Source organism: Muscardinus avellanarius (genome assembly GCF_963383645.1).
Source record: "Muscardinus avellanarius genome assembly, chromosome: 12".
Classification (NCBI taxonomy): domain Eukaryota; kingdom Metazoa; phylum Chordata; class Mammalia; order Rodentia; family Gliridae; genus Muscardinus; species Muscardinus avellanarius.
This window is the reverse complement of record NC_137798.1, coordinates 39,424,771-39,436,142: the sequence shown is the minus strand read 5'-3', so window position 1 is coordinate 39,436,142 and position 11,372 is coordinate 39,424,771. Positions and strand designations below refer to the sequence as shown.

The following is an 11,372-nucleotide window of genomic DNA, read 5'->3' as shown; positions in this document are numbered from 1 at the left end:
GCTGAGGCTGGCCACGAACCTGCCATCCTCCTGTCTCAGCCTCTCAAGGACTAGGATTACAAATGTGCACCACCATGCCTGGATTATATGTTTTTAATATATCTTAATCCTTTTTATTCATGACACCTATTCAGAGTTGACAGTTTCATTTTGTCTTCTCTACTAGCATGTAAGCACCTTGAAGGCAGAGACCGTAACTGAGTTGTTATTAAAATCTTTTCGTAATAACACATGGTTTTGTATAGCGAGAACCCAGAAATGTTAGATGAACTTGAACAGGGAAAACATTGCTGCTCACATTCACACACGCAATCGATTTTCACAGGAAAACAGTAACCTAGGACCAAACACCAAAGGTCTTCTTTTTCTTCCTAAATTGGAAGAAAATATACACTGCCATCTTCCACTTCCATCACTGATATTTAAAACGTTACATCTTTGTAAAGTTCTCAGGTTTCTCGTGTAATCATACTGACTGAGGTGCCTGAGCCAGTGTGCTTCTCACAGCTTACTATTATGGGGCGAATTCATCTAAATCTAGAGGGAGATGGTTAGTTGGTTTGTATCTACTCTGTGTAAAATAGTGCCGTCTACCTACCACTATGGTCTGTATTTCTCAAGCGTTAGCATGAACACAGTTGGCTGGGGATCTTCTTAACTGCAGATTTCAATTCAGTTAATTTGGGGGAGGCCTGAAATTCGGCATTTCTACAAGCTCCTGGATGTTGTCAATACTGCTGGTACAGGCTATTACCACCTGGAGCAGACACTCAGCTGGGGGTTTGGCCTCTCACTGGTCTCTTTTCTCCGTGCTTGCCTGCCCCTGGACACGCGAAGCCAGAACTAGCACTTGGCAAACAAGCAAGCGAGCAAACAAAGACATAAAGTAATAATCCTACTTCACTCCTGCATAAAGACCTGGCTTTATCTTTTTCCCAGGGATGGTCTTCAATTAATGGACAAGCACATGATGTAGGCTGACTTGGCTTCTGAAGAAAGGCAGACACTGTAGTTGTTAAATACATTTTTTTCCACAAGAATTTTCATATTCATAGGGAAGAAATAGAAAGAAAAAAACCCCCGGCACCTCATTTGCTTTGGGAAAAAGTCCAGCCAATGACTAGGTTGCAGCCACGTCCCTGAAGACCAGTGTGGATGAAGGGGCTAAGACCAGAAAACAGAAAAAAGCCCCCTGTGCCATCTGGACTTGGCCCACCCATGCAACTTTCTTCCTCCCCTTCTTCCTTCACTTGCGGCTTCCTTCACTGCTTGCAATGGCTGCATACCCAAATCAACAATTAAATTCCCCCTTTGTTTGTGTGGCAGATGACAAATGCATGCAGGACATCTTGTGTTGCCTAGGCAGGCAGGGCACTTACTTTGATTGATGCTCGGTTGTGGAAAAAAATGAGCTGGGAAGGAATTACAATGGAGGGCCCACAGACTGGAAGGGGATATACTAATTAGTCCTGCATTAAGCAGTCTGCTTGCATTTGGCGATGAGACGCCTTCAGGAGGGAAGTGTAGGGGTTATTGATGCAAAACAGCATGGAATGCATTATGCCAGGTAGCTGTATACTCGTTTTGTTAAGAAGTATAGAAGTTGGTAATTAAGAAATGAACACTTGGGCTACTATATATATGTTTTTAAATACTCACTCCCAAGTCCACTGGGTAGGCTAGGCTTTTTATCTTCACATGGTCTCATAGACAGATCTAGACATCCTCCTCTCTTGCTAGATTAATTCTTCCAGTGTATTCTCATTCTGGGTAGAGTTCCAGGAAGAAAAAATCACCACCACACCTTGGTCAGTGGCTCCTTTTCTCTGAAATCCTACACCTGCAGAGCCTTGTGGTTGTTGGTGGGGCACAATGTCACAAGGAGAAAGGGACCCCCCCCACCCCCAGGCCACTCTTTAGGGTTTGAGAGAGTTGTTGCTGATTTGACCCAGGAAGAATCCTGGGGGATGTGTCAGGGCAAATTAAGCTCCTATTATAGACAAAAGGCTGGATTACGTAGGAATAAAGAGAAATGCAGAGCCCGCCCCTGTGTCTGGCCCAGTGCTCTATTTTGGGGGCTAGAAGCTGAGGAAGAGTGGTAGATGGTTAAAACTCCTTGAGGTTCAAGGGTGACACAGAGGCTCTGGGTGATGAGAAGGGGATTCTAGGGTCATGGCTGCTCCTCTGTAGGTCAGCACCTTCAAAGTGATGGAGGGAGCGAGAAAGGGACCCAAATAATTATTAATGTGAGTGGTTTAAAATTCAAGCCTTGAAGTGCCAATCTGGTTAATTTGACCTGAAGTATCAATGAGATTGAGCTTGAATTAAAAAATAAACACCACAGAGGTCTTCAGTCACAGTGGGGGGAAAAGGGGGGGGCTGAATCTCTCTTGGTTTTAAATCCACTAACCCACATGTTGGCATCAGTACCATGATTCTTAGTTATTCTCTATGTTGAAATTCAATAAACTAGCAGGTATTCGAATCAGCCCAGTAGGAAAGAGATGGTCTGATTTCTTGGTTGAGGTTTTCAGAGTAGTCAAATCCTGATGCAGGTAAGATTCCCCCTGGATTTTTCTCATTCTAGAGACCAGTTCATTTACAGCTTTGCAGATGCCTATGCTAGGAGAACAGATACCAGGGATAAAGACAGTGTTTTTAGTTACTAAAGACTAGTGAGACTATTTTTTTCTGTTTTATCCTAAAACTAGAGCGTAAGACAGACATCCAAATATCAGAAGCATAATCAGATGTCTAAAACCTGTCTTTCATGGGAAGAACCAGGAATTGTGCCAATCGCTCGAGGAAGAAAAGCTAAATAGTTAATGTGGTTTATTTTTTAACCATCCCTTTGTTTTAGAATTCTATCTTATTCTTGAACCGATTCTATGTCACCATGACCTTCTCCTGCCAAGAAGACACAGTGGAGGTATCCTTCAGTAATAGCCTAGGGCTGTGGACAAGCAAGATGCTTCGCTGGCTTTTTGCCTTTTCTTCTAGTGTTTACACAACCAAGACTTATTACATGCTCTGTCATTTTGTTACTGGGCTAGCTTTGGTTTGAGAATTAGGTAAACATCAGACATTCCATCACACAATTTTAGACTCAATCTTACTTTATAATGATGTTAATGTTTATTGTACAAAGTGAGATGCATTTGTATATTTTAGCATTTTATTTCAGTTGCAGAAGGCAAAAACCTGACATTGGAATCAGTTTGATTTTTTTTTGTGTGTGTGTGTGTGATTGAAGATATTAAGCACTACAAGAACGTTGAAATTTCAATCTGATTAGGATCAAAATTCTTCAGGATCAAAACACTCCTTTTCCTCCCCCTACAGTTTTACTAATTGTGTGCTACTTGACATTGTGGAGTTATTCCACAGCATGATAGCTAAATATGTGAAGTGTATTTTACTGTGCAGAATTATCAGCTCATTCTATTTGTTTTTCATGTGTTTAAGGTTATTAAAAGAGCTCAAAATTAGAAGTCATGTGTATGAGTTAAAAGAGTGAACTCAATCATTGTTCGTAGACGAAATCATAAAGCAATAGCCAGTATGTCAATATCAAGTAATGAAAAAAATCATAGAATTTGAAAGCATGCTTTCTCTGTTTATTAGTTGGCAAGGTACCAGAAAAATTAGGAGAATGGCACAATAGAGAGTGGTAGATTAGTTTATTTTCAACGCTCTCAAATTATTCTAGCTACTGAAAATGAGATAAAAGTAGACCGGAAAGAATAGCATCAAATATATTTGTTGGAGACCTTTGCTTTATGGGAAGAAATGAACCGCCCTTGCTCACTGCTCCTGAGGAATTGCGTTTCTCTAAGCCGTAAATCAAATCCCAGAGAGATAGCGTGACGATTTCCAAACGACAGTGGAGGGTGACAAAGTTCTTTTTTGTCCAAGTCAGGTTTCTGAATTTAGACTTTAATTAAGATTCCAAAATAAGAATTCACCCACCCTGTCCTCACACACGGTCTACTAAAGTATCTTAAAAACAATATATTCGTTTTTAAAGTCTCTGTGGATCTCAGGCCTATCTTCTTCCAAAAATAAACTAGGGCTTCCTTCAAAGAGACTGAGTTTTTCTCTATTTTCTCTGAATCCGCAGCAACAAAGAACCTGATGTTTCTTTTCAGGGAACTACATCATTTTCCTCCTCAATTAATTGAAGAGCCATCTGCTTCTGTGATATACAACACCCATTTATTCTTAGCAACAAGTGTGTTCTCTAAATCCCTGGGGTGCAATATCAAGGCACGCGCTGGTGTTGGAGTAGAATGTGCTGGCGAGCTGCCTTCAGGCCAAGGTATACACAGAACTGGACACTGAATTTGGTCCCACGTTAGTGTTGCTAAGGCACAGTTAGAAACATGGTACTAGATAGTCGCACTTTGAGACTTGAACTTACGGTCTCCATTTTCCTTTCAAAGATCCGAGTTTGAAATGAGAAAATAATTGCAAAGGGCAAGAAACATCTGAAATAGTTATTTTCAGCCATGACAAGAAAAGGGAGAGGAGCTGGGCATGGTGGTGCACCTGTAATCCAGCTACTAGGGAGACTGAGGCAGGAGGATCTTAAGTTCAAGCAGAGGCAGGAGGATCCCAAGTTTGAGACCAGCCTGGCAATGCAGCAAACCCTGTCAAAAATAAAAATTTGGAAACAGGAATCACAGGTTTGAGGCCAGCCTCAGAAACCTAATTAGATCCTGTTTCTGCCCCCCCCCCCAAAATTAATTAGGGCTGGGGGTAGAGCTCATAGGCAGAACACCTCTAGGTTCAATCCCTAGTACAAAAAATTAACAAAACAAAATAAATAAAATTTGAAAGGATTGGGATATAGCTCAGTAGTAGAGTACCTATATCCAACCCCCTGTACCAAAACAAACAAATAAACAACAACAAAAAAAGCCAACAACAACAACAAAAAGACAAAAGGAAGGAAGGAAGGAAGGGAGGGAGGGAGGGAGGGAGGGAGGGAAAGGGGTGGATACAAAGACTGCTTGGCTGGTGTTTCCTACATAAAACCTTTAGCTTTAGCGGCACCATTTTATTTGTGGCACCTTGCACGCTGAGTTCAGACCTGGGTTTGGAAGGTTCTAGGAATGGGGTATAGAGCTCTCCTCCTTCAGGAAGAGTCTGTTGGTCAAAAGAAGGCCCTCTGGTGGGAAGAGTCACCTCTGTCCCTTCCAGCTCAATGTGCCCAGCCAGAGGGCTTTGACGATGCCAGCACGTGACTATTTGGGCTTGCTAACAGGCCATAGAAGGTCCCCTGGAGTTCAGCCTGAAGGCCCAGAGCCGGGAGGCAGACTCAAGGAGAGGAGAGGAGTTCCTTTTCCTCAGGAGCCTAAGTCTGGAGGCATCTGCCCTTCTGAATAAGCCTCTTTCCAGAAACACATGAAAAGACGCTGCTGTTGTGAGCTTTAGTGTCCACACGCCCCTGGAGCTGCCCCCTTGTCCCTGCTCCTGAGCTGCTCTCTTGCTTCTGTTTTGTGGCTGGTGGCTTTGGCCCATTTGAACGTGTCTTCTCCCATGTATAGTTCAAAACTGAGACCAGAGATTCCCAAGTAGAAGTTGCTCTTTCAAAAGTGAAGGGGTCAAGGAAGCAGGACCAAGGGCCCCCAACCCCTTCACAGGGAGGGAGGGAGGGACAGAGGGAGGGGGAGAGAGAGAGAAAAAGAGAGTGCGCGCGAGCGGACATGAAATCTGGGTGAGCACCTAAAGATCTAGCAATTTCTCTGGGCCCGAGTGAGGTCCAGCTTCCAATCTAATGGCAACACAAGTTGAAGTGATTTATGTCTCACTTTTTCTCGTGGCCCGCCGATAGTCATCTCAAATGGATACAGGAGAGATGAAGGGAGAAATCCGTACGGAAGCCAAACCAGCAGCAGACAGTCGACACCAGCCCCACTCCTCCCCCACTCAAGCCACTTACAGTCTAGGTGACTGTGCCTGATGCCCTCGACGTCTTCCGCATGGATGAAGTGGTAGCATCTTTTCCCTACGATGTCTACGGGGGTCAGATCCATGTAATCGCTAATCCTGCAGAGAGGAACACAGGCAGGGACTTAGAATGCAAATGCACAGACTGTCAAGGAACTCAGGGAGCTGATCTGCTGATGCGTTCTCATTGTGCCAGGCATCGGAGAGGACGCGGCACTTTGAGAGGAAAGCTTTTAGAGATGATTTTTTTCGCATATAGCAGAATTTTTTCAAAACTAGGAAATGTGCTAGATCAAGCAATTGTATTTAAGTAATTAGAGAGGTTTTTCTTTTCTTCCTCTTCTCTTTTTTTGGCACTAGAATGCACACTTAGACAACATAATTCCATGAAATTATTGAGAACCAGTAACAATGTAAGATCCTCATTACAGGCCAAGATAATTCAAGGTTACATAATAAAATAAAAACATGCTATGTTTATACCAAATGATTAGAGACACCTTTCATTTAAACAGATTGGTCTTCTATTGGGTATTTCCATGAAAAAGGGCTTCGACTGCTTCTTGGCACAGAGTCCAAATTGGCATTTCAAGGGATATAATTTAAATGCTGAGACATACAGATGCCTGGGGGTATTATCTTTTTTAGTCTTAGTCAGTTGGGAGCTCAGCTTTCACTCCTGGCTCTTTTAACTGGTACTTTGTGGTATATTCCACACAGAAACTTTTAAACCATTTCAGCAGCTCTCCCAGGCTTGTGCTTGGCCGTACGTGTGTGTAAGCCCCTGTCATTGATTGTCCAGACGTCAATGTCCTCGGGCAGAGCACAGAAAAATAGAAGCCAAATTGGAAAACATGTTGAGGGAATCTGCCTGCTTTACACAAACATGTCAAAGTGCTGATTACCCTTGGTATCACCAAGTACAGATTCATTCCGGTCAATCCAAAATGGAGTGTATTTTTTTGTTTAATTTATTCTCTTTACTCTGTTTGTGTGTATGAGTGTATGTGTTTTAAATGAATTTATGACATATGATCTATTCAAGTAGAAAGTAAATCTTTGGAGATGACACATTTAAGAAACACGTAAGATTAACTGTTGGGGTGTTACTTCTGGTTCCAAAGGCAGGGAAATAATAAAAAGAAAAACAAAGACCAAAATATCATGCAATGTAATTAAAATATGCTACTGCATAAGTGAATTTCCCAATGACTAGCGATTTAAATATTTTTGGCCCAAATGGAATTCTTAGTAAAATAAGACTAATTGGGGGAAGTAAAAAGGAGTGTTTTCTGAGGATCCTGTGGTTTTGTGCTACAAAACAGAGTCGGTGGTGTTTTCCTAAAACCATTAGCCTGTTTTCTAAGTGCAGTTTACACCCCTTTCTGCAAATGAGGGAACAAGAATGTCATTAAAAGACCCTCACTGGCGGTTCTGGAATTTGCCAGTCCCTCAGAAAGCATCAGATGCCGGCTTTGCCTGAGGCCGTTCTAGGGATGAACAGAAGAATGGTCTGCAGTGGGTAGGAGCCAGCTTTCGTTTCTAGTTAACAATTCCCCAATTAAATAATAAGCCCCGGGAAAAGGCCACTCCATTCTTTAGGGAGGGCCTTTCTTTAGTTTGTTCTTAATTTGGATTAAACCCTTCAGATGGACAGAGCTTGTCACCTAGGTGAACACACCGGCTCAGTGGTCAAAGAACACTTATTGCATGTACAGGAAGCATCAGACCAGAACCCGGAGGCATCCTTGACCTTGGTCCTCAGTTTCCTCATCTGTAAAACAAGCTCAGAGGTGGCTAGGCGATTAGTGAGGGGAGTCAGCAGAACACAGCAGAGTGCCTGGCACACTGTGTGCTTTTTCCTGCTGCTCAAATATGCAATTACCTTTAATACAGGTCTTTTTCATAATTACTATCATCTTCAGTTGGGAAATAATGCTGCATTGTATTGGCTAATGGGGGGTTGTGGAAAGCATTTTTTTTTTAAATGGGAAGAAAAAAGAGAAAAGCAGGCTACAGAAAATGATCTCAATTACTAGAGTGGTATTACGAGACACGCAGGTCCGTGGAGCTTGTCAAAAGAATCGATCAATTGATCACAGGAATGGAAATTCAGTGATGTTCTGGGATAGGACAATGATTGGGAGTTTGGGAGATAAGCCAAGAACTCCGTTTTGGGAGGGTGTAGTGATAGTGAATGCCAATCGGGTAAGTAGACAGCCTCTGACATTGCATCTACCACTCACTCTTGGCGGGGTCTCCCTCCTACATTCGACATCCTTAGGAAGAGATTAAGCAGCTTTGTGGACAGCATTTGTGTTGCTTCATGGTGTGTATGAAGGGAGAGTCCCCCTCAGAGGTTATTCTGACTGGTCCCTGCAATGAAGACCCCACGGCATGCAGCTTGGTGCGTGGGCTTTTGAATCAGGCAGCCTTGGCTTTGAACTGAGGGCAAGGAATCCTTTCTCTCTAAGCCTAAATTGCCCAAGAATAATAGAGACGGTGGCAGCATCTACCTCTTGAGAATCTCCTGAGACTGAAATGAAATGGTGCAGGTGAGTTGTTTGCACATGGCTGAGCAGGTAGTAAACGCTCATTAAATGTCATCTGTCTTTCTGAACGACTTGCCAACTCCTGCCAGTCATTTCTGGCTAGCTCGTCTTCTGTAATATTCTGTGGCCCTTCTGAAATGCCTTAGACATACCCAAGTCTATAGGCATGATGGTAAACATCTTAATAAAGAGACACAGAACTTGGAAGCAGATTTCGAGCTACTCATGAAATAACGGCACCATGTTCACGATGTCAGCTACCCGGCTGAGTGCTCAAAGCCCAGGTGGGCATCTTTGCTTGTTCATGGTTCCTTCCACCAAATCAGACCCTGGCTGGAAATGGCAGGTGGCTTCTTACCGGATCTCAGCCAGTGTCCGGCTTCCCGGTGGACAGCATGCAGGGGCGAGCTAACTTGTTCTTGGCTAGCCTCTGGAGAGGGCAATTACCCAAGCCACTTGACCATTCTCCTCTTTCATTTTCTCCCCGGGGTTCACATAGGGCTCAGGGAAATATTCTGCCTTCAAGCCTCATAGTAATCGCTGCCACAAAAGCATCCTTCCTGAACGGGCTCAGTAATTGTCGCTGTGGTACCAGAGGACGGACAGTGTCGCCGTGCCGCCTTCCCATGGCTCACACGTGGGCTCTTCTTCATGGCTCTGCCTCTCCCCCAACTCTCCAGATCCATCTGATGATGGGCTGGTGACTTCTAGGTGAAAGGTCTGAAGGGGCACTGTCCCATTTCCCTGTCCCTTGCTTTGTGCTTAATGGAAAATGTCTTTTTTTTTTTTTTCCCCCACAGTACTACAGATGGAACCCAGGGGCATTCTACCCCCAGACCTATTTTTTTATTTCTTATATTGAAACAGGGTCTCACTGAGTTGCAAAGGGCCTCACTAAGCAGCTGAGGCTGTCTGAGAACTATGATCCTCCTGTCTCCAAATGCTGGGCCTACAGGTGTGCGCCACCACGCCCCACTTAAAAGTCCTTTTATAAAAGCTCAGTCTTAAGGAAGAACTGCCAACTCATTTCTATGCTGAGTTGTCTTAATTTTTAAAAGTGAAATCCTCAGAATGATAACGTTTTATTTAAAAGCGGTACAGATTCCTTTTGCATCCCTTTTTTTTCCTTTGGGGGCCTCCAATTCTCATTCCCCACCCCCCATGCCACGCTGTCGGTCAGGGCGCCAGGTGCTTGAATTAGTCAACGTGGGTCACACGGAGGCAGCAGGAGATGCCCTCTACCGCAACATTTTGCCAGTAATGTCTCGGCTTTGCTGTGTCCTTGGGTTCTCAGCCAAAAAATAGGGGTCTTCATTATACAGCATATGGGTGGGTGTCTGGGTATCCCGATCTGCACAATTGTTGTCCCTAATATAAATCAGGGCAGCGATGTAAATTTTAAATAAAAAGCATGCTTGGTGTGAGTCCAAGCAGCCATTAAAAAACAAGATCAGGATTTGTAATAAGCTTCCTTGGGAGAGCAAAACCCTTCAGGCTGCTGGAAACACAAACCGTCACCCACGCGCACCGTGTAAGAGGGCAGAGGAAAACAAAGGAAAATACCTATTTTCACAGTAAATGATATTGAGGTCCATGTTTACTCGAGTGACGAACATGTGGCAGTCAATTCTGACTTCATTGATCGTGGGGGGAGGCAAGGCGTGAGCCATCACCACGAGGCCCATGATTTGGCTGGGGACGGTCCTTCCGTGGGACAGCGACACTCTCAGGCGTAGCCGGCCTGTTATGTGGATCACCTGGAAAAGACCATGAAGGACAGGACACCGGTCAGAGTTATGTCTCAGATGTAAGGGTTATTTCTTCTGAGAAATGCAAAATTACATCTGGAGCGACCAACATTAGCGAATATCTTCTATAATCATAATGGCTGTCAGCCTGCCCTCAACGTCCTCGTGGCAAGATACAAGAGAGAAATAATAATCAAGTCAGAGAATTTCTCAAGGCAGGCAGCTTTATTATGGTGCTGTTTTTTTTTTTTAAGACTTGAAAATTTGTTTGTTTGTACATTTAGGGGAAATTCATAACCAAATGAAAATGACCTAAAAGCAAACACTGAGCTGTTGAAGAAAACATTGCACTATTAGCCCTTCAATGGAAGATGTCTGTCTTTCCACCTTTGTACTGAGAAGAATTACATGGGCATCTTCCTTTGGAAGTGTGGCTCTGAGCTTCTCTTCATGCGAGACTTGATATCGTAAAAGGCCAAAGACTCCAACGAATAAAAGACTCGCTGGCTCTGACACGAATGTGTGTTCTTTCGAGGACAGACATCTCACGTTGGGCAGCATGGAGGACCAGGAATGTGGGGATTTGCTACTGTGCCCACGGGGTTGATGGCCGGGGGACTTTTGTCCATGACTCCAGTTATTACTTGAGCTCACTGGAAAGTAGGGTGAAGAAGGCTTGCACCATTTTGGCAGCAGCTTAGAGGTACTTGCCCAGAAACTCTAAGGAGAATATTAGGCTTTCACTTTTGGTTTCTTCACCAAAGCATACCAACTTATAAACCAGGTCACCCAGAACCACCAAAGCTTTGCTGGGAACTTGCACCTAGAAGCAGAGATTTTTTGTCAACTTCCTGAAATGATTCTTTGGGAGGACGTAATCACAAAAGGGTGAAAAAAATCGGAAGGATTTGTGTGGATATGCGTGTGTATGCGTGTGTGTGTGCGTGTGTACTTTAGCTGTATTCTCAGGACCCTGCAGCTGTGTCACCTTCCAAAACCAGGTCGCAGAGGTAGCTGGGACTTTTGTGGTCCACTGTGCCACGGAGCTCAGCTCAGCAGCTAACTGAGCTCCACATCTGCTTTGCTCTCCAAATGCAACACTGAGCACCAAAGCATCTAC

At 43.9% G+C, this 11,372-nt stretch overlaps 1 protein-coding gene across 12 annotated transcripts in view; it reads right to left on the bottom strand.

Annotated features, from left to right (window-relative positions):
* The window catches only part of NPAS3 (neuronal PAS domain protein 3), a gene marked incomplete at both ends in the record, with an annotated part of 883,378 nt that overhangs the window by 15,739 nt on the left and 856,267 nt on the right, over window positions 1-11,372 (bottom strand). For all 12 annotated transcript variants that reach the window (XM_080707497.1, XM_080707501.1, XM_080707502.1 and 9 more), the window contains 2 exons: window positions 5,945-6,051; window positions 10,068-10,261. In XM_080707497.1, the coding sequence (XP_080563623.1) occupies window positions 5,945-6,051; window positions 10,068-10,261 (301 nt within the window). The remainder of the gene's footprint in view (window positions 1-5,944; window positions 6,052-10,067; window positions 10,262-11,372) is intronic.